Source organism: Anastrepha obliqua, chromosome 5, assembly GCF_027943255.1.
Source record: "Anastrepha obliqua isolate idAnaObli1 chromosome 5, idAnaObli1_1.0, whole genome shotgun sequence".
NCBI lineage: Eukaryota > Metazoa > Arthropoda > Insecta > Diptera > Tephritidae > Anastrepha > Anastrepha obliqua.
Window position 1 is genome coordinate 114,064,313 of NC_072896.1, and position 27,511 is coordinate 114,091,823.

At 41.1% G+C, this 27,511-nt stretch overlaps 1 protein-coding gene across 1 annotated transcript in view; it reads right to left on the minus strand.

Moving 5' to 3' along the window:
* Nucleotides 1-27,511, minus strand: part of LOC129247872 (neural cell adhesion molecule 1) — a 143,477-nt gene that overhangs the window by 56,247 nt on the left and 59,719 nt on the right. The window contains exons 3-4 of the mRNA XM_054887232.1: nucleotides 13,094-15,313; nucleotides 9,652-10,152 (exon numbers count right to left, since the gene is read on the minus strand). Of these exons, the coding sequence (XP_054743207.1) occupies nucleotides 9,652-10,152; nucleotides 13,094-15,313 (2,721 nt within the window). The remainder of the gene's footprint in view (nucleotides 1-9,651; nucleotides 10,153-13,093; nucleotides 15,314-27,511) is intronic.

A 27,511-nucleotide genomic window follows, 5' to 3' on the forward strand; every position in this document is an offset into this window, starting at 1 on the left:
TCTCATAAAAAACCATCTGCCGTTTGGAGTCGCCTTAGTCCCATTATTTGCGGAAAAACACCAAGCCGCACACCACAAATAGGAAGATAATCTCGGTCAAACATCCAAAAACGGCTTAAGCGCCAATTATATATATATATATATATATGGAATAATTTTAGCTTGCCAACCAGTTCTGAGCTCTGTGAAAGCCCAGCTGTTAGTAATTAGTCTGGGCTACGAAGTATGACCGGAGACTCAAATCTGATGCCAGGGGAAACAGAAGTACTCAAAGTTCACTCTGACTTCTTTGTGAGGAGGGGCCTCGCGGAGTATAGTGTTAACATCAAGATGTTGACAGAGCCTCTTGGACTCTCTATGGAGATGCATTGCAACCAATTGCCGAATTCAAAGTATGACGGAGGTTTAAATAGGCATCGAACCCCACTACGGCGGCTAGTAAGTTCATTCCACACTACCAATTGGTACCGTAAATGCTATCAGCGTTTTGAGGAACAGATTCAATCATTGATTTGATCCGCTGCCTTTTGAGCAACGTGGGGTAAGATCAATTTCGGCAGGTACTCACGTAATGTGTACCGAATGCTGTAGATCTCTCCATCGATTATCTTGGAACGAACATTAACACCGATAACAATGTCAGTATTGAAATCCGCTGGAGAATCTTTCTTGCCAACAAGTGTTACTTTGGACTAAGTCGTCAGCATGCCCGTCCTAACGTATGACACAGAAGCGTGGAAGATGTTAATATTCTATGAGGCGTCCCTTGGAGTGTTTCAGAGAAAGGTTCTACAGAAGACTTTTAGATCTTTTCCACGTTGGCGACGGCGAGTATCGTAGTCAATGGAACAATGAGCTGTATGAGCTTTACGACGACATAGACATTGTGGAGCGAAAAAAAGATCCCGCTGGGTCATGTCGTTCGAATGGATACAAACGTTCCGGCTCTGAAAGTATTCGATGTGGTACCTGGTGGTAGCAGAGGAAGAGGAAGGCCTCATCTACGTTGGCAAGATCAGGTGGAGAAGGACTTAGTTTCACTCGGCCAGTGTCCAACTGGCGCCGGTCAGCACGAGAAATAAACGACTGGCGCGCTTAAACTTCGCCAAATCGCGTAAGTTGTTATCGCGCCAATCAGGAAGAAGAAGAGATATAACGGGTGATCAATGAAGAGGAGTTTTTTTTATTTGCGTTTTTTTTACAGATCGCGCGCGAGTTGTGGCAAACTGTCATCGTGGATTTGTTGAACAGCGTTTGGCATTTCATCATGGAAAGACTCACACCGCAACAACGTCTACAAATTGTTCAATTGTATTATGAAAATCAACGTTCTGTGACAAATGTTTTTCGTGCGCTTAGACCGCATTATGGTCAACATAATCGGCCTGCCTTAAACACTATTCGACATACCATCAACAAATTTGAATCCGAATATTCATTGGTGGATAATTCTCGACCGAATAGACCACGTCCAGCAAGAAGCATTGAGAATATAGCGGCAGTAGCAGAGAGTGTACGTGAAAACCGCGATGAATCGATTCGGCACCGTTCTCAGCAACTTGGACTGTCGTATGGAACAACTTGGTCAATTTTACGGAAGGATCTTCATTTAAAAGCATACAAAATACAGCTCGTACAAGAACTAAAGCCAAATGACCTTCCTGCACGTCACCGTTTTGCTGATTGGGCTCTTGAAAAGATTGAAGAAGATCCGCTGTTTTCGAGCAAAATTTTGTTCAGCGATGAGGCGCATTTCTGGCTCAATGGTTACGTCAATAAGCAAAATTGCCGTATTTGGGATGAAGAGCAACCAGAACAGGTTCAAGAGCTACCTTTACACCCAGAGAAAACAACGGTCTGGTGTGGTTTATGGGCTGGTCGGATCATCGGTCCATATTTTTTCAAAAATGATGATGGCCGCAACGTAACTGTGAATGGTGCTCGCTACCGTACCATGATATCGGACTTTTTGCTACCTGAAATTGAATCTAATGATCTCTACGACATTTGGTTTCAACAAGACGGAGCCACTTGCCATACAGCTCGTGAAACAATGACTTTATTGAGAAGTCATTTCGGAGAGCAGCTGATTTCACGTTTAGGACCTGTGAGTTGGCCACCAAGATCTTGTGATATCACACCTTTGGACTTTTTTCTTTGGGGATTCGTGAAGTCCTAGGTCTATGCTGATAAACCAGCTACGATTGAAGCTCTGGAAGCCAACATTACGCGTGTTATTCACGACATACCAGTCGAAATGCTCGAACGAGTGATTGAAAATTGGACCTTCAGAATGGACCACCTTAAGCGTAGTTGCGGCCAACATTTGAATGAAGTCATATTCAAAAAGTAAATGTCAAAGAATGTCTTTTCAAATGATAAATAAAGGTTTTGAACATAATTTACATTTTTTTTTTTTTTTTTTTTTTTAACTATTGAAAAAAGCACCTCATGATTGATCACCCGTTATATGTAATATGCTTATGATTTTTCGGAAATGAGCCAGTGATTCTACCTATTAAATGGAATTTAAATAAATTAAAAAATATTAATAAAAAGTATAAAAAGTTATAAAAAGTTAAGTGTACAAAATTCTGAGATTTAAAGGGGAGTGACCGTCTTGAGACCGGTCGTGAGTATAAATGTAACCCAAAATTTTCGAGTTCGTCCTGCCAATAAACAATCTGATCACCTTATGATGATGCTTATTTTTTTATTAATGTTGCCTGCTTTCAGCTTTGTTTTCCTATTTTTCCTGTTCTACGCTTTGTTTGGCCATTTCCTTTGACAAGCTTCAATTGAGTGCACAATTTGGCAGACTGCCCGACGTGCAGACGTTTCCGCGGCAAGCTATGTTACACTATCTAGCGTAGCACCCTATCATATACAGATTTTTTTTTTTTAGCCAAATACTTTTCCTCGAACGCTTTTTTCGATAACTGCAGGCGACCAAGGCGAGTGAAACAATAAAACTATAAAAGCGGCTTTGGTTTAATTTTATTTCATTTTATGGAATAATACAGCTTGTTGCAGTTTTTGTTTTTGTTATTGTAACTGTTATAGTTTTTGTGCCTGCGCTGGTACTAAGTATCTCTGCGTTAGTTATCGCCATTGTGGCTGCGGCGCTTTTATTGTGCTACGTATGTTTGTTTTGTTCTTGTTGTTGGTGTGCATGCAACGGCGTCGTGCCAACAGCAGCGTTATGCCAGTGGCAGTACAGGACCCCACTTATCCGTTGGACTGCATTTTGCAGCTTGTTTTACAGTTCATATTTCCTTTTACGAGATATTTTTTGTTTATTGTTTTGTTTCTATTTAAATTGAAGGGTTGCCAGCGCTTTCACTCGCCTTCTGGCAGCTACTACAATTATTGGTATTGTTTTTGCAAGGTTTTTTTGTAGCAAAATGCTTTCTTCACCCGAACTGCTCGCAACTTTTTACGCAAAACACAAAAAAAAAAAAAACGACTGAAAAAATAGTGAAATAAGTTGTGAGCAAATCGTTGACTAGAAATTTTGTCGTACTCGTATTGCAAATGTTGTGACTTTTGACATGTTTTCCCCTTGCTTACCTATTCGCCGCCTCTTACTTCCTCACTCTTATGCTTATGCCGCATTTACAATAGCGAACCAATTAAAATACTGTAATTTTTGATTACATTCATTTATTGTAATGCCTTACAATAACATTCGCTTTCAGCCCCTCCCACCCACTCGCCTTTCAAAGTGCTCAATGAATATGTTGTTGCCGAAGTCATTCAAATTTTCGCTTCTCAGTTGTATTGTTTAGCTGAAAGCGCTCGACTCAAAGCGCTCTGTATGGGGATGGGAGGCTGGGATAAATGATTGTTGGCAGAAAATTAGTTTCAAGTCTTAGTGTATTGTTCTTTAAGTGATTATAATACTAATTGCCATGGCAAATGAGTTGCAAATGGAAATGGTTCATACAAAAGTTTTCCAATGAATAGAGAATCGAAGTTTGAGTAGCTCTAATGCGAGTATTGTTGTAGTGCTGCGCATAAAACTGAAAGTGTTCCAATTTAGTGAATTTCGTCAACAAAGTAGTTTCGAATTAAATTCAGTGGCAGGCTGATACTTAGATGGGAAGAGTAAAATACGGCATGAGATAAAGAATAGCACAAATTTAAAAGTAAGAAATTAGTTTGTTGTTGTTGAAGTGGTTAACTATTTCTACTGAAATAATCCCAATTAGCTACCAGCACCATTTTATTACCACGGTTCTCGTGTGATGATGTCTCTTTTTTGGAAGTCAGATCCATTTTGTGAGATCCAAGTATAGCAGGAAATTATTTATCTCGCTGTTTGAGATCTCATTAATTTGCTGTAAAAAAGGCTTACGAAAGAGCGAAGTCGTGCCCTAGCTAGCCCTGGACATTCATATAAGTAAGAAAAGATTTTCCTTTACCCCTTCTGCTTGACAGGGATTGAAAGGAAGTCTGAGTCTGGTTGCATGATCCCCTACCTTCCAATGACCTGTAAGGGTTGCAGTGATGCGTGAAATATTTCGCCGAGCGCATCCTAACAGGTAATGCGTCCTTAGGATTTTGTACGCCGGTCATGTGTTTTTTGTTGTAATGCATGTAGTTAATTGCTTCCACCTTCTTTCGGCTAAATCCTGCTAGTGTGAAACAATGGATGCTTTTATTGTGTTGAGTGGGGTGGCGACTGCCACCGCCTGTGCTATGTCTAGAGCCGAACCTTTTTTTGCTAGCTCATCTGCTAACTCATTACCTCGTATGGTTCTATGACCGGGAACCCATATCAATGTAATTTCAAGCCAATGACTAAAGAACTCCAGTTCCTACCTACACTGTAAGATGATGAGGTGGAATTGATATCTAAAGCCTTAATAGCTACTTGACTGTCTGAAAAGCTAGCTACTCTTGCACCAACTTCCTTGTACAGTTTTAGTGATTTACATGCTTCTCTGATCGCTAATAGTTCTGCCTGGAACACCCTATCATACTCAGGAAGTCGAATTGACTGAGATAGGTTGAGCGGCTCCGAATGGAAGCCAGCTCCCTCACCACAGTTCATCATAGAACCATCGGCATAGATTTCGATATCGTATCTTCCAATAACCTTCCCTTTGCTCCATTCGGCGCTCGGCGGAAAACGTACCGCGAAGTCTTTCTTAAAGTTAAGGTCGATGACTGTGTAGTCTGAGTCTCACCGCGCTGCAAGTAGCGATTGTTTTTATGTGGTAGTAGATGTGTTAGTACATTGAGAGCTTCAGTAGGACTGGTGCTAAGCGCTCCTGTAGTTAAGATACATGATGTTCTTTGTATCTCGTTCAGCTTGGTTTGGTTGTATTTCTTTTCTATTACGAGCCAATACCAGACTAGTGCCGCATATGTTAGTATTGGCCTTACAATGGCTGTGTAGGACCATCGGTAGAATTGAAATGGAAAGCATTTTGTGCTTTTACCCAAGTGTAACAAAAAACTTGGCGAGCCCGAGTCTTATCGACTAATATGCTTACTAGACAGAATGGGAAAGATTCTCGAGAGAACCATTTGCGACTGGTTGTTAGCTGAAGATATACATACATAGGTATTTTATCCACATACCAGTTTGCCTTCAGGAAATCTCGGTCAACAGTGGATGCTAACAAATGCGTGGTAGATGTAGCAACAAAAACCTTTGAAGGCAAGAGATGGCGCGGCGGGAAAGAGGAATACTGCGCTGTGTTAAGGGGGGAGCCTGGTTTATGAGGTCTAAAAATTGCATCTCTTTGTGACTTTTTTTTAAGGAAAAAATTAATTTAGCACTGCATTTATTTTAATGAACATTTAAAAAGTATAAAAAATTTTTGTACTGGTTAAAATAAGTTGAAAAAAATGTTTAACATAGAAATTAGTAGAGTGCTGCAACGCTGGAGTTTCCAACTGGCGTACAAGATACAGCTCGTAATTATTATCTAAAGCAAAAAATTTAAATGGATTTCTAATTATCATGATTTAATCTAGATGACCTAAGAAAACTGAGAGAAATTCCAAAATTTCAACTTTTTGGAGGTTTTAAAGAAAAAAATGCCTTTCTATAAAAAAAATTCACTTCAACTTGGTATAAAAATCTTGACAAATTTTTTTTTATCTATTTTGTTAGTTCAAATAGAAGAGAATTTAATACTGAAGGGAACAAGCTATGATTCATTTCAAAAGGTTCATTCGTTTTTTTTCATTCATGTACGCCAATTCAAAGAAATCATAAAAATGAAAAGTCGAGAAAAGAAGATAAAGTTTGTACTATAGCTGTCCGGTCCGTATCTACGGAAATATTGAGAATTAGGCTCCGTAACTTTGTGTGAGTATTCTGAAATATATTAGGAATCGTTTAAAACGAAAAAAAAAAAAATTGATTTTTTTGACCTTATAAACCAGGCTCCCCCCTTAACGCTGGACGGTGGAAACGCTTTTAACACAGCTAGCTGGCAGTGTATACTAGGAACCCTCGGAAAAATAGGGTCGCCTAGTTATATTATCAAAATAATTGGGAGCTGTTTCACGGAGCGTAAACTGATGTTTAGAATCGATAAAGGCGTTGAGGAGTAAAACGTGCCTACAGGGGTTCCTCATAGATTAGTTTTGAGCTCATTGCTATGGAACTTAATTGAGGACGATGTTCTAAGACTGGATATGCCCCCTAGGACTAAAGTTATTGGATTCGCAGATGATATCGCGGTGGTAATCCACGAAATTGAGAGGATCGCCAGTGAATCAGTAAGCAGAATCCAGACGTGGCTAAAGTCTATGAAGGTGGAATTAGAGGAGCATAACACCTATGTAGCCTTAATAAGCAGCAAAAAGATAGCAGAAACGATGAATGTAAATGTTGGGACTGTAACTATTAGTTCAAAACCCGCTATTAAATACCTAGGAGTTATGACTGACAGTCGTTTAAACTTCAAAAACCACCTGGAATATGTTGTGAAGAAGGCATTGAGTATGCAGTCCTGTCTGTCGCGAATAATGCCAAACAACGGCGGTCCTAGCCGCAGAAAAATAATACTATACAGTAGGGTTATTTTGTATGCCGTACCGATCTGGACTGATGCGCTCATGCACGCTTTGCGGACTATCTGCAGGTTGCAGGTCTAGTCCCCGTAGAAATTTAGGCGAAAGAAATGCACAGACTGCATATAAAGCTACCAGAACAAAACGGAAGCAAGGGAGTGTTTAGTACGTAGATGTAGCTGTAAGGCTACAAGTCGTGCATATTCCTATGCCGGCACTCATGGGAGTTCTCTATTCATAGGTATCATCCCGCAAAAACTAGCTATTCAAAATGCTCTTGCGTCTAAGACTGGAACCTTCAAGTTGCAATCTATTCGCTATCTGGGCTTTATCAACTCGGTGTCAGGTGGCTCGAGCGAATAGCTGAAAAACGCATTAGGAAAGCAATAGCAACATTTGGCTCCTTACGTGCAATCAGGAAAGCATCACACATTTCACAACGCACAAAGCTGAGTCTCTTTAATTCAATTGCCAAATTATCTCTACTTTATGCCGGTGAAAAGTGCAAATCAGCAAACCTTAATACTAATTGAGATTTGCAGAGGTAAATGGAGTTAGATTTCCCACGCCCTTCGTAGACAATGTGACGACCTAACATGAGCTGAATTCCAAACGCAGAAGTGGACGAGGAAGACCATCTAACACTTGCAGACTATTGTTGGATTTGGAAACGTGTACCGTGAATTTAACCTGGAATGAAGCTAAGCGACCTGTACAGAACAGATCTGAATGGAAGGAATTTATTGTGGACCTACAGAAGAGCATTTTCGAAAAGAAAATAGCCGACGGTCCCCCTTTTACGTGATTTTCGAATAAATTCGATAGTAATTCGAGCAAAAATATCGCGCTCGATGACAATGCATTCGAAATTAGTCAGGGAATACCTGGTATTACTTTCAATCGCATCCGAATTCTTGATACAAGGCTTATCTGGGTCATAGCAAAATTGCAGGAAACAGCGAGGCTGATGAGCTGGTCAGACAAAGGACCTGTGAGGTAGTTGCCCCGCGAAAGGAGAGAATTGGGATGCCCTTAACCAACTGTGGTCTGCTCCTGGTAGGGCGAGTTTCGCGCCAACTCAGCAAGCGTTGGATTAGCACATAAACTTGTAAAACCACGAAATTTTTCGGCCACGTGAGGGTGCGAGGCGTTCGAGGGATCTTCCGGGGTTGACAAAATCTCAGTTGTCGAATTTTGTGGTGTCCTCACAGGACACTGTTCGCGAGGTATGTATGTTGTGAGACTTGGAATTACGGCGAGTTCTTCTTGAAAGCGGAATCAGCTCTGGACCTTCTGCTTAGGAGCGCTGTTCTTGCAGGGCTAAGATTTGGGTATCTTTTGGTCTTATTTATTTCCTACGCTTGCTGATATGGCAAGCTGTGATATTAGCAACCTGATGCGGTTAACCGAAAGCGGTTAACAAAACCGCACAACCGTAACCTAGTCATCCATACTCCCTGGATACTCATGGTCTCCCCATTTGTGGGAAAACATTTAAGACATTAAAATAAAAAATTGTTCAGTCTTAGCACTGACGGCTGCCGTAGCCAAATGGCTTGGTACGTGACTACCATTCGCAAGACGTAGGTTTGAATCCCATCAAAATAAAGAATGGCAATGGCAAACCTCCGAGTGGATTTCTGCCTCATAAAAAATCAAAAACCATTTCCCGTTCGAAATCGGCTTAAACTGTAGGTTTCTCCATTTGTCCAACAACACCAAGACGCACCCCACATATGTATATGAGGAGGAGCTCGGCTAAATACCTGATGGAAGTGTATGCGCAAATTAATTTTATTTTATTTTAGTACTGAAATTTCAAGTGCTCAAACATTCAAAGTTACAAAAATCATTTCAGTAAGATTTGTTTGCCTAATCTCGTTTTTAAATTTTTTTCTATCTTTTTTGCCACTAACTCGCGCAAAGTATAACGCTCATTAACTACGGCCTATTTGTTAGTCACATTCCGATTGAGGTCCCCATAAATTCGCATTGACCTTCTACGTAGATTGCATTTCTAAGCAAATAAGGCAATCCCTTTGTCATTCTCCCGTAATATCCTTTAGACGAAATGCCGAAATGAGCAACATTTGACATTCATCCGAGGCTATTCAACACACAAACCACCACGCACACACACACGTGCGCGTAGTTAAGTGAAGGCCATGTTTGCCAATTTAGCGCCGGAAATCTCGAGCCCACGAGAGCACCGCCATAACTGAGCAATCACAAAGCAATTCCAATTTTACATTCATTTCACTGCGAATTCAAATTTGACTGATGCAGCAGCCTGCAACTAGCCGCTTCAAGCCTGTTTGACCAACCGAACGTTTGCCTGCGTTAACTACCAACCCAACAGCTATCAGCCCAAAAGCGCTGTTGCATTGCACCAACGGGCTGTGCAGCGTCAAAATGAGATTACGAAATTTCGCCACAACTGCTGATTCGGCCATACAAAAACACACAACGCATCGAACGCCTGCTTATATGAATGGCTGAATAATCCTCATGTGCATTGTTCTTACACGTACGCCAAATGAGGGAATGTGGGGTGGTCGGTGAGGGTGGACACGGTTAGTGGATTACACTTGGAAAAGCTTATACTATGGTACTTACACTCGCTGCGGCTCGCGATGGCCGAGTGCGCTAATGGCGTCACTTGATAGCTATCCTCATCATTGCCCACGCCGCTAACGCTGCCAACACCTCCAAGAGCTGATGTGACATGATAACCATAACCATTCTGTGAGCCATAGACGGCGGCCGCAGATTTTTGCTGTTGCTGTTGCTGTTGATGCAGCTGCTCCTCGGTATCCTGCACAGCGGTGAGTGTTAGCTCCATCGCATGCGAGTCCAATGATTTGCTATCCAGACTACCGGTGGGATAATAGGGTGGTGGCGCTTGATTTGTTTGCGCGACAATGGATGGACGACCCGAGTCGAGGTCGTATTCTTTGGCGGGTGAGGTGGTGCTCTTCTTATTGGACGCGACGCGTCGACAGTGGCAAAAGAGCAATAGGAAGGCGACGAGCACTAGGAATGCGATGGATGAGACGATTATGGCTATTACGGCGGATGTCGTTAGCGTTGACGTCTCGGGCATGTATGATTTGCCAACTGCGGTAGTGTGATAAAATTCGTCCAAATGACAGTGGCGTGGATTGATAAATGGCAACATGAAAGGGAAGATATGAAAAAAGACAGAAGCAAAGGGTTAAGCAAAGTAAGTACACAGTTTTTTTTTCAAGCTTAAAAATCCTTAAAAATGAGAAGTGAAAATGGGATGTGAAATTTGAATAAGTGGCAAGGAATGGAAGTTAAGGTGAGGATTTCATAGAGAGGCTTTAGAAGAGTAGCCGAGCGGAGAAGTACAAATAGGGAGAGGGATTTGTTTGAAAGGTAAGAAAATGGTAGTGGCATAGTTTACAAATAAATGAAATATCGATACGGGCAAAAAAAAAAGAAACTTACAAAGCAGACATCTAGGAGACAGGCATGTATGTGCAGCGAAAGTATGCGATTAGAGCATTAAAGAGAATTTGCGACAATCAAGGAATCATAGCAATAGCGGTAGAATTCTAGAGTGGACTCTTAAGGAAAATATGAGGGAGAACTTCATTGATGAAGGTAGCAATTGGATTTGGTGTGGACCTAAGAAAGAAGTACAAGATCACACAATTCAATATGAGAACTGAATAAAGTGTTTGCAGATTATAAATTTTAGAATGTTTTTGTAGACGCACGGTCTTTACGCGACAATCAACCTCCATTCAGTAGGTTTACAGGCAAAACACACCGCTAGCAGCTCGACAATAAGACTAAACAACCAAGCGAGCTGGGTTAAGGAAGGTTGCAGGTGGACAAAACTGAAGTTACCTGTCATGTCCGACCGACTGTCGCAGTTCCTCTTGTCATTAAGCAGAAGGGACTGTAGGCGGCTGGTTGGACTAATGACGTGTCACTTTTGAAAGATGATGTGACGAACCCACTTACAGAATCGCTAGACAATTATGATCGGCTCTCAATGCTAAACGCACAACAGGAGATAAGATTAGATTCTTTATGAAGTTTGCAGTTCGACCTCGTGGTCTTTTGTGCCCTCTACTCAACCAGACGCAGTTCCCTCACTAAATTTAGAATGGAGCTAGTTTCGATTGACCGTATGTGCCTTTCTTCTGGCTGCAGTAGGCCAAGATGTCTCAATCTTCTCGCTGCATTCGCGCTGCATTTCAGGAGAAGGCGTATTGGAGTCTCCCGAAATTGGTCGCAGAAACGACAAGAATCCGTAGATTAAATCTCGATCATATGCAAATGACTTCGCAGTCTGCAGTGGTCTGTGAGAATGCCCGTGAGCATTCTCAGTTTATCCTTGGGGAGGGTTATGGGTTTTTTAAACCTCTTTTGGTTGTAGCCTCCCTGTAGGAATTTCGCCAGGCGTAGCCCCATAGTTTGGTACCATCACACCTCCCTTAGCTCTAGCTCTTCATTCCTAAGCTTCCCCTCAATGGTGTATTGTTCCATAGCAAGAAAGGGCTCAGGCTGCAGCCTCCCTATCCAATGCGCCCCCTAATTCTTTCCCAGTTATACCCCTGTGTCCTGAGACCCAAATTAGGCGGACGCAATTGTGCGTTCCTAATAGATTAAGTTTCTCGATACACTAAAGGACCAGTGAATATTTGATCTTACAGGTCGATAGGGCCATGAGTGCCGCCTGACTGTCACTCAGAATGCCAATTGATGGCATACATCTCCGCCTGGAAGATGCTTGGAAAACTACTCATCAACATAGAGCGTTCAGTTCTGGGGCCGTAAGTCTATGACTTTTGGGATCTTCGAGCCATCTGTGTACCAGTGCAGGGTACACTTCTGGAGTTTCTTTTCAAATGCATGTATACTCCAGGTTAATTATTGTTCAGTTCAATCCTTAACTTCTTTTAAAATTTGATGACTTTAGTGATAGCATCTCTGAGTAGGTGGGAGCAGCAGGCTCAGCTCTTCCATGTCTTTAGATGACATCGCTTTTCCTCTCCCGAAGCCTTCTTTGCTAATATTCAGCAGGATACGCTTGGCTGATTGCTAAATAACTATGTGAAGCGATGCCAGCTCAAGCATTACCTCCATATTAATTGTAGGGCCCTTGTGATGCACCCACATGCTAGGCGCTGAAGCTTGGTCGAGAGAGTGCCCGCACTGTCGAGAGAGTGGCCTTCGAGGACCAAGGGACTGCTGCATATGTCCCCATTGGTCTTATTATCATGATGAGCATCCATCTTAGGATTCTTGGGCTACAGACTCAGAATTTGTCTGTTAGACGTTTGCAGATCATGAGAGCTTTTGTTGTTTTTGCCAAGATTGCGTCGCACAGCTTTCTTGCTAAGCCAAAATAGTCACAGATATGACTGTCATAATGCCACTCCGTCTTAGAGGCTAGGCGTGCAGGCATATGACTATTGTAGAAGCTGCCTAAATGAAGGAGAGGAAGAGACAATCTAGCAGCTTATGTGCCACTGTCTTGCTTTACTCAGTCAAAGGTTCGCCGCTTTTGGTAGACAATTTTTAATTATTGAGAAGATCTTAGCGGTGTCCATGTCGCGCCAATAGCTGCTCTTTCGAAAAGAAGTAAAAAGGAAATTTGAAGAGACGCTTGGCAATACAAAAAGCATGCAATTCCTGAGAAATACAATTGGATTGTCGGCTGGGATAATATATCCAATAGTTTTATAGTTACATAAGTCTGTCCCATACAACTTTTCGAAAAGCGTTTTTTGAGTAAACAAGGAACCACAAGCGCAGTGGACTGAATGTTATGGAAAGGGTATGAAGAAACGAGCAAAACATAAAAGGTTGAAAGCTCAGGATTTCGTTTATTTGCAGTTTTACAGCTCATTTCACTCAAGTAAATGAAGTGGAAAAATAAGGAAGCTACTAATGACTTTTCGTAGGAAAGAGAGCTGCTTTGAAATTATAAAAGTGGTACTCAAAGAACAGAAAAGAAAATCAAATAAAAACCGGAAACCAGAATTTCCATTCATTTTCATCCGCCCGCATGTATACTCACTCTCCGCATTCGCATATTGTCCGCAATGGTCGTGATTCGTACGCAAACACAATTTCACACGCACCGTCGGCCCTTGCGCCGTCTCTGCCAGCGCCAATGTTATGTCCTCTGCATGGCCCAAAGTACGGCCAGACGCGCTGTAGTGTGTCGTTTGTGGAATGTGATTAATTACGGCTTCTTTGAATGTGGCCTCTGTGCCGGACGGCAGCAATGTCACCGTATCCACAATCTCCCAAGTGGCCAATGGCGTTTCGCGATTCACCAACGATTCGACAATAGCAATTAATGACAGACATGTCGCCGCCACATTGATACCCAAAACATGTGAGCTGGGATCGTAGGTGACATGAAGTGGTGGCGGGATTTTACTCACTTTTGTGGTGGCCAGCGCTTCGTTTGAGTAGCCCGAACTTCCTTTCGAATTGAGCGCATACACTTTGAACATATAACTTTGATATTGATCCAGGGGCATCACTTTGCAAGGATTTTCGCGATAACAGTCGAACTCCAGCCAATCGGCTGAACTGATGCCACCACCGCTGCTGCCAGCGCTGCTAAGGCTGCTCGCCAGCGCTGAAGTGTAGGTGTGCGTGGCGCAGTCGGAAAGCGTTTGTTCGCGTGGTGTTGCCACACGCCGATAAGTGACAAGGAATTTTGTGCTAAGCATGCCACCATTGAAGCCCGGTATCCAGCTGAGTATGGCATAATTGTGTGATATTTCCATTGCCTTCAAAGCGGTTGGTTTTTCGGGTGCACCCTTCGGTTGCAATCTAATCTGCGTGCGTATCGTGTCTAGTGGATTGACTGCGCGGCAAGTGTAGTCGCCATAGTCCGAGTGTAAGATGTGATTTATGCGTAGTATCGAGGTGTAGACATCGTTGTTGTCCGTACGTGTAGCAATCTCGTAATGACCATCTGAGGACATTGTCAAAGGCGAGGGATTATTGCCGAACTGCCATTGGAACTCTGGCTTTGGATAGGCTTGCACTTTGCAGATTACCTCCGCCGATTCGTGCACATCATAAGCCACCTTGTTGTACTGATGCAACACGATCGGTTCATGCTCAATGCGCAAATGCATGCTAGAGTTGGCCGAGTTCACTTCATTCTCATAGAGGCAAGTGTATAGCCCACGATCAGCAGGCACCAATTGATTGCCATTCGGTCGTGCTTTACCACGAAATTTCAATATGCTTTGCACAGTTACCACACCACCCTGCCCCTGCGACGGCGTTGTACGTATATCATACAATTTTCGACCCGGCAGCACTTCGGTGCCATCCTTAATCCAGCGTATAATGGGCGTTGGCTTACCCTTCGCACTACAAGTGACTGCATAGTCTACATCGCCTACGCGCCGCGTCATGTGCTGCTGCAGCTTGGCAAAGAACTGCGGTGGCTGATGTACTTCTAGTATAATGGTAGCCATCTTACCGATTCCCAACTCATTCACGGCATGGCAGTGGTATTTGCCCTCACTGCCGAGATGTGCCTTTGGTATGGAGTACTGCGGACCTTGCGCCAATATCTTTTGCGTGTTACTAAACTCGCCGTCCACGTCGCGAAACCAGCGATACTGCGGCACTGGCCAGCCTGGCGGGTTGGCTGAGCAGCTGAGGGTCACGCCATTGCCCACATGCACGATCGGCTTATTTGGCGTTATGTAGGCCTGTCCGGGACGATGTCGCACCAGCAGCGCTACTGTGGAATTGCCAACACCTTCTATACGCTTGGAATTGTAGGGATTCATGAGATTGACGGCGCGACAAATATAGTTGCCGGCATGTTCGGCGCGCACAGATACCAAGGTGAGTAGCTCGCCAGTAAAACGAAAGTCTGGCGCACCTTCTTTCAACCATTCAATGGTGATGGGCGGTGGATTGGAGGTAACATTACAGCGTACTAATACTGTTTCACCTTCTTCGGCTTCGTGTGTCTTTGATTCGATGACGACCATGGGTGGGAAGAGCACGTCTAGTACTATGTCCTTTTCGCCAGATTTGCCCAATCCATTGTCGGCTGTGCAGGTATATTTACCTGCATGATGTCGCCCCACGCGAAAGATGGTGTGGGTAGGCGTAGCGCTGACATATTGCCCGTTGCGAGACCAACGCACATTCGAGACTTTTGGCTTTGCGTCGACATTACACTCCAACTTGGCAATGTGATCTCGTTCGACACGGAGAGGGTTTTGCGGTCCAACTTCGACGCGTGGATAAACTGAAAGTAGACAAGAGGAGAGTTGAGAGATTAGATGAGAGATATAGCATTTTTTTGGGGATGGATTGAAATGTTTTTAAATTGATGCTTTCTGGCAAAGAAATGACATTTATGCGGCTAGGGCTTGAAACTAAATGCGAAAGGGACTTAAGGTGGTAACATAGTAGAACTCTATTGAAAATTTTATGGTATATATCTGATTGATTTAAAACATGGAGACTGATTACACTGTGCTACAAAACTAGCGAAACCCATGCATTTTTGGATCTGGCTATGAGGATTTTTTTCTTTCATCGTTATGTTTTCTGTTTCTAATGGGTCTAGTTACGTTTGGTCAGTTAGGTCAAGATGGCTGTCGTTATTATTGATCTTCAAGTTTGGAGGAGTAATTGGCTTTTCGATAGGCCACCTGAATTTAGTATCTCATTCCGAAAAGAATTTTTTTAAGTAAAATGAAAGTAATTTTTTTTGCGAGCTTATCGAAGTGAACAACTCCCAATTAAGATAACTGTGGCGAGAAAGAAATCATTTCTCCAATTATGAAATTTTTTCAGATACTTAGAATGGAAATTCAAACAATTTAAATAAGTGAAGTCAAAGTGCACTGAGGTCACTGTCTTATAGACAGGCAGATGAGTAATTAATTATGTATTGAACTGGTATAGGCAAAATGGTTAATGAAAGTCACTAAGCATCGGCCTGTTGGCAAAAAGTTGTACGTAGTTGTAAGTTGTAAGTTGAATAAGTTAAGCAGAAATAACTGCTGGCCATCCACATAAACGGACATGACTGATGACTCTCAACTAGCGAACATCCTGCGCATACGACTCTACATCTTCGCTTGCAGTTACAATGCAAGTGAGACCCGACTGCTGTGAGTGCGAGTGCATTTAACAGTGAACATCATGCTGTGAGAGCGAACAGAGCAGTTAACAGTGAACATCATACGGATTGCTTGCAGTTACAATGCAAATGTGTGTCGCCTGCTGTGCGAGCGAGCAGAGAAGTTAACAGTGAACATCATACACAGCGCTTGCAGTTACAATGCAAGTGTGTGTCGACTGCTGTGAGAGCGACCAGAGTGTGAAGCTCAAATTGAGCCAAGAATTTATAAATGGAAGTTAAATAATTATTTTATAATTAACATAACTTCAAAAATCAATGGATTTCCATTTTGGGACTTTCTGGTATTACTGAGCAGAGGAAGGTGTTTTACACAAATGGGCAGAGGAAGGTGTTTTCACAAAAATTTTGAACAACTAAATAAAACAAAAAATCTTTTTTAGAAGTATTTGACTTTATAAAACCCCATTAATAAATTTTCAAAATTAAATAAATTTCAAAATTATACAGTTTTTTTAATGTTTTTAGGTTTACTAGTCAAACCTATAAATAAACCAATTTCCAGGAAAATTTAAGACCATACCCGAAATACGTCGATCACTTGATTTCGAATCGCCCTGCAAACTCTTAAGTATTTGGGTTAGCTAAAGCCGCGCTATCTGATAAAGTCTGACGTGTTCTCAACTTCTGAAAGGATCTATTGGAAAGTCAAACATACATAGCAGTGGTGGTTGATTAGTTGGTTGGTTTAAGTGATGAATAACCAAGAATTCAATTAACGCTTCCGCACCATTTTGCTGCCACATCCTCGCCAACAAGTTGTACGGGTTATTCCTACACGACTATATCCAATCTGCGATTGAGAAACCTTTTAAGGTGATTTACATCTATACCAGTCATCTATTCGAGGTTCTCAAAAAACTGTTTGCAAAGGATTAAAGATAGTTTCTTTTTTTCCGGTTGATTACAACTACGGCAGTACAAATAGTAAGGAATACCCATATTGGTTGCCTTAATTTTGTTCTATGAGCCAGAAGCCAGTTATTTCTGCCGTGAGTCTGCGGGCATCCCTCCATTTCATATAACTTCTGCTCAAATATGAACGAGACGTTATCAATAAAACGGTCCGCGGATGACATATGGCAAAAATAATTTTTTTGTTTTTTGGTAGGACTGTTATAAGCTTACATGGAAAATTTCAGCGTGATATGTCACATAGTTTGTTTTCTGTGCTACTGTAAACAAGTCAAGCTCGAGTGTGTTCTTCGAATTCTCTTTTATGACTTCAATTGTCTCAAAATGTTTTCCACGGAGCGGCAACTTGAGTTTGGGAAACAGGAAAAAGTCACATGGAGCCATATCAGGCGAACACGGTGCTTGCGAAACGATATTAACATTATTTTTGTTGAAATAATCGTGAACAAGACGTGATGTGTGAGCTGGTGCATTATCGTGATGCAAGAACCATGACTTGTTGTGCCACAATTCCTTCCTTTTAAGACGAATGTTCTCGCGCAAACGCTTTAAAACGTCTAAATAATATTCAGCATTAACCGACCGGCCTTGCGGAAGGAACTCCGAGTGCACCACACCTTCGTAATCGAAAAAAAAGTCAGCATAACCTTATTTTTTGAGCGACTTTGGCGTGGTTTTTTGGGTTGATGTACGGCCCTCTTTGAACGATTTGTACCACTGGAAAACAAGTGCACGCGATAGATCAGAGTTCCCATAGGTTGTCTGCAATATTTTTAAGGCCTCTGAAGCCGAAATTTTGTTAGAATAACAAAATTTCAAACAAATTCTTTGTTCAACTTGAATTTCCATCGTTAAATTCGGAGAACACACTCGAGCTTGACTTGTTTACAGTAGCACAGAAAACAAACTATGTGACATATCACGCTGAAATTTGCCATGTAAGCTTATAACAGTCCTACCAAAAAACAAAAAATTTATTTTTGCCATATGTCATCCGCGGACCGTTTTATTGATACCGTCTCGTTCATATTTGATTATAAGTTATATCAATGTTGACGTTTGTTTGGGGTTGTAGGTGGTTGTTTGTAATTTACTAACTGATGCTGAGTTTCTTCCCACAAGCCATTCTATTGCACGAGGATCTGCCGCATCGTCGCTGCTCTATTTGATCGCCGCCTCCTATCGTTGCTCTTTTGTCTCTTAAAATGCTGGAATTGTTGTGGAATTTATCCTGCTTCAAGCTCATTAAGAAAGGAGCTGTTATATCATTACTCAAGAAAATATCTCAAAGCGATCTGCCAGATCGCAGCTTAGCTGGTTTTGTAATGCGCCTTTGCACACATTGAGTATTATCGAAGAGGATCTGAAATCTGAACGCCAAGCATTGGCGGTGTATAATAAAGGGTGTAACTACTGGGTGTTTGGCCGATCTTCTCCTCCAATTTGTGTGGTGCGTCTTGATGTTGTTCCAGGTACGTAATTCGTTTTCATGGCATCTCTTTTGATCTAACTTAGATCACTGTTTATTAGCAAATCAAACCTGATCTACTCTAAGAATGTTTTACTAAAAATCATACGCCCCGACTCTTTCTCAGACTTAAAATGTGGACTTGCGGTGTAAATTACTCTACGTATGCCCTCATTGCACGAATATACACTTTTTCAAATTCACAACTCTTGCACGTAGCTGACATAGAATTTTTTGTGCTTGCTCTCTTTGCACCACCACAAATACATAAGCTCGTTGTGACATATGTTAGCATTCCCAAAGTACCAGATGGACGCCAGCAGCGTTGAATTTACCGAAGTCTGAAAATGACTGCAATAAATTTGAATGTTGATTTTTTGCAGCAGTGGCGAAAAACTGACTACCCGACTGCCTGACTGCCTAACTACCCGAATACTGCCAGGCAGTCATCATTCAAGCACTCACTCTGGCGGGCAAATGTGCAAGGGTATGCGTGCTCATATTTAATTTGCAACTGCCTCGGCATTACTAGCACCTCCACGCACGCATCGTTGCACAAATTTGCCATATTTGCATCATTGCCACTTAGTAAATATGTTGCGCGCTGAAAAATGGTAAAATAGCTAGTTTGAAGTCAACAAGCCGCAGGAATTGTAACAGGATAAGCGGAAGCCGCAAGCATAAATAGCGACACTCACGCCGAACCCCTATAGGGTAGTGGTGTGGTGCTAGGAGGTAATGGTGACAGGAAGTTTCTGAACGGAGTACACAAAAAAAAAAACAAAAAAAAACTCTGCAATTCATTTATTAGTATACAAGTGGCGCTGTTGTTCTTGTTGTTATTGCTATTTTTACTACATCTACCACACACTAATAACGTTCAATGGGCGTGTGCAGGCATTACCGTCAACCGAAGGGTCGACGAGTCGATGGGAAATAAAGTTGTCGGCCCAAATGTGTTGACAACGAATTGCGCACTGCCTTCTGCCACTGCTGCCGCTGTTGCCTTCCCATTTAGCGTTGCTTGTCGCCGCTCAATTAATTGCACCTTTCTACAAACATTTTTTTTTGTTGTTGGTTGTTTTTTTTTGTTTCATACGCGCATTCATTATTGTTTTAAATACACACAATATCCGCTGACGTCGATATATGGCCCTCCGTTCTCGTGCCAGTGTCGCGCGTCACTGATGCGGACGTCAAGCGCCAGCGGCATCACGTTGTACATACTTATGACGAAGCGAATCAACACGGCTGACTTACCAAGCGTCAATAAGTTGATGACCCAGTACAGTTTGACGGCAAGCCCCTCTACCCCATTGCTATGTACCCACTTTGAGTAAATTTAGCCTGATTTTTATGATCCGTGACGTTGGACATTTCCTGCTCAATGGGCGTGCACAATTAGACGCATAAATATGTATATGTTGTTGTTGTTGTTCTAGCGGTCGCTGTACAACGCCCGGCGGCATCATTTAAATTAAGTGAAATTGTACGCAAATGTTGGTCATTAGCTGTGAGAAAACATATGCATTTACTTCACTTACATATACATGCGCGCGTATATGTATGAGTAACGTCAGAGCTAGAAAATCATATGCGACACTATGCTTGTACAACTACAACTACATACAGTGGAAAAAGCGGACGCGAAAAGTGCCAACAGGGTTCGGCAAACTATGTTTATCGCTTCGTAAGTGTTTATTTTGGTCTCATAAGTCAATGGGTTGAAGAGGGCTGCATGAAAAGTTGGTGTGAGGATATGCGCTAATAGCCTGAAGTATTTGATTTCGAACTGCTTTGTCATTAGAGTCTTATAGTAAAGCTAATTTATGTATTTATTTATAAACCACTACGAGGGTGAGGCAATAAGGACCTGAAAAGGAAAAGGGAAAACAAAGTCACCGAAGTGTTCTTGTAACTCATTTACAAAATGTAAATTTTTTTTTATTTATATTTTTTTATTTATTGTATTTATCTATGAAATGTGACTGTATATGTAAACATTTAAGTAATTTTTAATACATCTATGGAACGGACGTTACAAAAATTTTAAAATAAATTTTACAATAAATTTTTGTAATTTTTGACGGTCGAAGTGCTTACGAGGTGTATTCAAAAAATAAGGTGAATTTTAATTTTTGTCAAAAAATATTTCTTTATTTATCAACTTTTATTTTATCTCCTCCTTTTTATTTATTAATTTAATGCCCGAATTCTGTAAGCGAATCTCATCTCAAGTCACTAAAATTGAGATTATAAATTAGTGACTCTTTTTGTGACTTGAGACAATTTTGCTATTCAGTAAGGGAAATTCACAAGAATTTCACCAAATATCATGGTGAAAATAAATAGAGACAGTCAGCTGATGGCACGTATCGGCTAGAGATAGTCAAAAAGTTGAGCAAAAATTCACTTATCGATTCCATATGTAATGGAATTCTTTAAACTCATTTATCAAGCGAAGTTCTTCATCAAAAACATAAAGAATATGAATATTACTAAGCTCATACAAAATAATATAATATAACGTTTTTAATTTCTGTTTTATAAACCTTTTACCTGAATCGGTTTATCAACAATTCAATTGAGACAAACAAAATTAATAATCGATAAATGTTGAATTGCATCTCTATATACATTCCGTTGAAAGGAACGAGCTGGGAATTCCGCTCAAACTTGTCAAGTGGTTTGAGATCTTGAAGCAGAAGGATTTCGGGAATCTAAAAAACCTCCTGAAAACGTCTTCTTCCAGAAGGAATGGGTCTTCCGTGCTGCGTAAACTTGCCGGAATGCGTCTCAATAAATACACAATTATTCGTGTTCTTAAGAAATTTTTACCCAAAACATATTACTTCGCTTCATTTTTGCGCTTTTTTTGCAATATATATAAAATAATTAATTCCTCTTCCATATTTTTCGTTTTGCTCAGAAGTAGATCACTAATTGCAGACTTTTTTTTGAGACTAATGACGTGAGATTGCTTACTGAATTGCAACTAGTCTCAAAATCAAATTTCACCACGAAAAGTCTCAATTAGTGACTTGAGACTGCTTACAGAATTCGGGCATAAGTCTATGAATTACAATCCTTACAGACTATGATATAAAAGTTGCTTAGACTAAACTACAGATATACATGTACTCGTAATTAAAAATAACTATAATATAGAATTCAGGAGATTTCAAAATGCTACTCTTGAAAGCGAAAAACCGAGAACAACATCATTATGAACGGAATTCAATTCCCGTAAAGCACGAGTAATGGGAGCATTACTGGCATACTTAGTTTTAAAGTTTCCCTTATAAAAAGGGTAGAAGTTCCTGAGAGATCGTTGGGGAACATTAAATCGAATCCTTTCCAACAAGTAGGGACAATCAATTACCCCAGTAATAATATTATGAGTAAAATACAGACACAGGATAGACCTACGAATTTCTAAGGCTTTGGGACTTAAAAGGATCAGACGAGCATAATATGACGGCATGGGATCAATAAAATACAGAGACCGAAGGGCATATTTCAGAAATATTTTTTGCACGCATTCGATTCTATTGCCTGCTGACTACACGGTCTCCAGATAAACACAGCCTATTCTAAATGAGATCTAACAAAAGATATATAGATTAACTTAAAGGTATAGGGATCAGAGAACTTAGTGGCGCTCCGTCTGATGAAGTCCAACATCGAAAAAGATTTTGGAAATAATATAATTTATATGGCTATTAAAAGATTTGTCGTCAAAAACGCCAAGGTCCTTAAACTCGCTAACACACTGCAGGACACATGTCGAGATACTGTACTCAGTGCACAAAATGTTAGATGTTTTCGAATAAGATATTTGAAAGCACTTAGATAAATTCAGCGAAAGTCGTGAATTCTGGCACCTCAAGTAAAGCCTATTCAAATCGGCTTGAAGTTTAGTAGCATCCTCTTGAATCTTGATCGCTGAGAAGATCTTAAAGTCATCAGCATAAAGCGAAAATTTAGCAAATGAGAAACAACTTTTGATGTCATTAATAAATAACACAAATAAAAGCGGTCCCAAGGTAATATACTTCCTTGCGGAACACCAGAGGTGGCAGCAAAGTGCGTAGATCAAATACCATCAATTGTTACAACACAACGTCTATTGCTCAAATAACAGTTTATCCATTGCAAAAATGCAGAATGAAAACCAAAACAAGCTAATTTTTGAACTAAGATTCTATGAGAAACTTTGTCGAAGGCTTTCGAAAAGTCGATGTAAATACAATCGACCTGGAAGCCAGCCGAGAAAGAATCAATGCAGTATTCACTAAAAACAGCCAGATACTGTAGATCTGTTAGCAATAAACCCATGCTGATTAGGGCAAATTAAAGATTTAACCGCAAAGCTCAGCTTTGCATAGACCGCTTGTTCAGAAATTTTGGAAATAGTTGACAGCTTGGAAATAGGCCTATAATTTCTAACGTCATTTTTATTGCCACTCTTAAAAAAGGGCGTAATAAAAGATTTGTTGAAAATAATTTTCAAGGGATAGACCAAGGCCGGACGACTTTTTATCAAAACTGCTGAAAGTCCATCAGCATCAATTTGAGAGGATGAATTTAACTTAATTAAAGCCTTACTAATATCCTCATGAGAGAGGAAAAGATCTCCAAAGTTCAGGGCATAAACTGAGTTAGAAGAAAATTCAGACGGAGGATCAAGTTCTTCGTCTTAGTCTTGGCTCCCCTGGACTCTTCCATTGGGACATTTGGGCTTTGGTTTCGATGCGATAACCATACTCATATACCAATGGTTCGTCACCAGTTATGACCCTTTTAAGCAAATCTCGATCATCGTTGAAGTCGTTCAACAATTCCTTAGCGATGGTCATGCAATGTTGTTGTTGGTCAAAAGCTCAGTTCGGGAATTTTGGAAGGAACTTCTCTGCCACACGAAAAGATTGCATGGCACGAGCCAATCGATATGTCAATATTTCAACCTTTTTGTAGCACTTAATTTCAATTTTTACACAAAACTTGACGCAACTTCTTTGATCCATGCTATTGGGTATGGGAATAAGTTTCCGCCCTCGTAAAAGAGGTGTCGCTGCTGATACTATTTTTGAGTTCACTCTAGTAATATACCGGTGATTTGAAGGTGTATATATGAGGTCTCGATCGCAGTGGTTGACATTCGTTTGAAGCGCAAAGATCATTTTTTATCTGACATCAAAAATGTCTACGTTCGTTCCGAAAAAACAGCATTTGCCGGAAGTGATCCTTCATTATTACCTTTTAAAGAAATGTGTAGTCGAAACTGGTCGTATATTGATCAATATTTACGGTTATCACGCTCTATCAAATGCACCTTGTAAAGAGTGGTTTCGACGCTTCTAAAGTGGCAATTTGGACGTGAGTGATAAAGACCGCGAAGGGGTACCGAAAAAATTCGAAGATACTCAACTACAACAATGTGAAGATAAAAACGCATGTCGAACCCTTGATGATGGGTCTAAAGGTCTAGTTGGATGTTGACAGATCAACCGTGGGTAAACGTTTGCACGCGATGTGAATGGTCCAGAAAACAGGAAACTGGGTGCCACATTAATTGAAGGAGAGGGATATCGAGAGACGTTTGGTGACGTGTGAGATGCTTCTTGAATGGCAGAAAAGAAAAGGTTTTCTGCATCGCATCGTCACTGGCGATGAAAAATGGATATATTATGATAGCTCCAAGCATCAAAAAAGTTGGAGCCTGCCAGGTGAACCAGGTCCATCGATAGCGAAAAAGTCGAAAAAATATTCATGGTTCAAAGGTTATGTCGTGCATCTGGTGGGATCAGAAGATTGTCCTCTATTATGAACTCCTTAAACCATCTGAAACCATTACTGGCGATCGTTACCGACTGCAGCTAATGCGTTTGAATCGAGCTCGCAAAGAAAAGCGGCCGGAATGGGGCGGTAGACATGTTAAACTGATTTTGTTGCATGTCAACGACAGGCCACACGTTGCTAAATTGATGCAAAAATATTGAGAGAAGCTGAATTGGGAATACAGCGGGTGGGGTAAACGCTGTATTCCCCAGACATTGCACCTTCGTATTCGATCTGTCCCGAGCAATGCAAACACTGCTTCTTTGGTTCACTTCTTACGAGACCATCGCAAATTGGCTCAATGAATGGATCAGGTCAAAAGAACTCGAATTTTTCGTCAGAGGAATCCGTATGCTGCCTGAAAGATGGAGTAGAGTTATAACCTCCACTGGCACCTACTCACATAATTTAATGTATTATTTAATTGTTTAAGTAATTCGTAACTTTGGCTAAGAAAGGACGGAAACTTATTTCCATACCCAATATTTATTTATTTATGACCTAATATACGCAAAGCGAAAACAAATATTGAAATATGTGCTAACCCACCAACGATCCCGCAAGCGACTCTAGCCAAAGAATGATTAAATGTGACAAAAGAAGAACTGAAAAATGCAATGCAGTAAAACTTGAACTAAAACAAAGAAATCTACAATAATTTTATTTGATTCGAAACTAACTACTACAAAAAGTAAAGTGAATTTGGTTGTAGAATGAAAAATCTTTATTTATTCTTGTAAATCAATTTCGTCCCCTTCAAAATAATCCCCTCTCGATGAAATACACTTATGCCAACGACTTTTCCAATCCCCTAAACATGCCAAATAGTCCATTTCCGGTATAGCCATCAGCACCTTCTTCGATTCAGCTTTTATCTCCTCAATCTACTCGAAACGCGTTCCCCGGAGTGGTCTCTTGAGTTTTGGGAATAGCCAGAAGTCACACGGAGCCAAATCAGGCTAACACGGTGGTTGCGGAACGATATGCGTGGAATTTTTGGGAAATGGTCACGAAGAACGAGTGCAGTGTGAGACGGTGCATTATCGTGATGCAAAAACCAAGAGTTGTTGGCCCATAATTCTGGTCTTTTTAGACGAATTGCTTCACGTAAACGACGCATAACGCTCAAATAATATTCCTTATTAACAGTTTGGCCAGGTGGAAGGAATTCATAGTGCACCACACCACGAAAATCGAAAAAAACTGCCATCATGACCTTTATTTTTGAACGACCTTGACGTGCTCTTTTCGGTCTGGCCTCGCCTTTAGCACGATATTCGCTTGATTGGTCGGTTGTTTCAGGCTCGTAAGCATAAATCCAAGTCTCATCTCCCGTAATGATGCATTTGAGCTTGTCCTGATAGTCTGAAAGTATTGTTTCACACACATCAACGCGACGACTTTTTTCCAAGAAATTGAGAGTTTTCGGTACCAAACCAGATTTGACTTTTCGTAGGCCCAAATGATCTTTCAAAATGGTTTTCACAGATCCTTCTGATATTCCGATCATATCAGTAAGGTCTTTAACAGTCAACCGACGATTTTTGAGCACTAACTCCTTCACTTTATTGACGTGTTGGTCATCTGTTGACGTCGATGGTCGTCCGGAGCGCTCCAAGTCATCAACACGTTCTCGACCCTCTTTGAAGTCTTTGTACCACTTATAAACATTTTTCTGCGACATGGTCGAATCACCAAATGCCTTCTCTGCTCAATCAAAAAATGCGCTCTTGGTCGTTTGGTACACACAAGCGTAAATATATTACTGATAATGACATTCACATGAAAGTTGGCCCAGATGTTATTAACAGTCCTGCCAACTCATGAAAAAAATAATTAGAGCGATGTTTTAATCCCGCGAAGTTTGACAAATAAATTCACCTTACTTTTTGCCCACAGTAGTATTTGATTAGAACTAACGGTTATCGCCACACTCACTTGCACGCACATGTAAATTTCTGGATTTTTAGTGTCCGTGGTAATGAACGATTTGCTTTTCATACTACACTGGTAGATGGCTTGCCAAACCAAATATTTTTTAGGGAACATATCCATTATTTTTAACTTAAAGGCACCTGGAGCTCCGCCTGTCTCCGTTGCAGTATAAAACTTAGCGCCCTGAATTTGTTTGAAGTCTGCATTGATGTATGTTTCATCATCCACAACAGCACAGCCACATTTATGGATGTCTTGACTGTATAATTCTCGCGCTTCCGTTTTGGCACTCTTATTTTGTTTATCATTTCGTTTGGGTGCTACTATATTTTTTTTTTTTTTTTTTTTTTTTTTTTTTTTTTTTTTTTTTTTGGCGGTGAGGTAGGGTTCAAAATGCCTTCGCACTTACAGTAACCGTCGTCTACTGCGTCGAATGGTGTAGCCACTAAAACAATCCCTCCCCATTCCTTCCCGGATGTTTCCTCTGCCCCGGGACTCCGGTAGTATTTCATCGTAGGCAGAGGAGATCCAAGTAGGCGTTCTGTTCAGAAAGAAGCCTTTTCTACTCCCCCTGCGTCCAGGGTCGCCAATTTTGGAGCCAGCATCACGCTATCGGCTCATCTTCTACTCAAGTAGGATGGATGTATGTATATTGATCATCTCTATCCATGTCAAATTTCTTGGCACGTAGGATGCGCTCCACGTACGTGTCAATAAGTTGCCAGCTTTCTGCACTTTCGACCATTTTTTGGATGATGTTGTCTGCTTTTAAGGGGCCTAGCCTATCTTCTATTGCTTTGCGCTCTGCTGTCCACCTCTCACATTTGAAAAATGTGTGATCAGCATCGTCAATGGGTGCATCTCCGTAGATGCATTCAGCAGTTTCTGCTTTCCCTATTGTGTTGAGGTATTTATAAAAGTACCCATGTCCAGATAGCATCTGGGTGATGTAATAGTTCACCTCACCGAATTTCCTGTCATACCATTTATCTATGTTTGGTATCAGTCTCTTTGTCCATTTTCCTTTCGCCTCTGACGCCCAGCGCTCTTGCCATGTTTGGAGTGTGTGTGCTCGAGCTTGTTGCCTTCTGGTATTTGTGCGGTCGCGTGTGTGGTCGTCTGTGTCATTTGTCTCG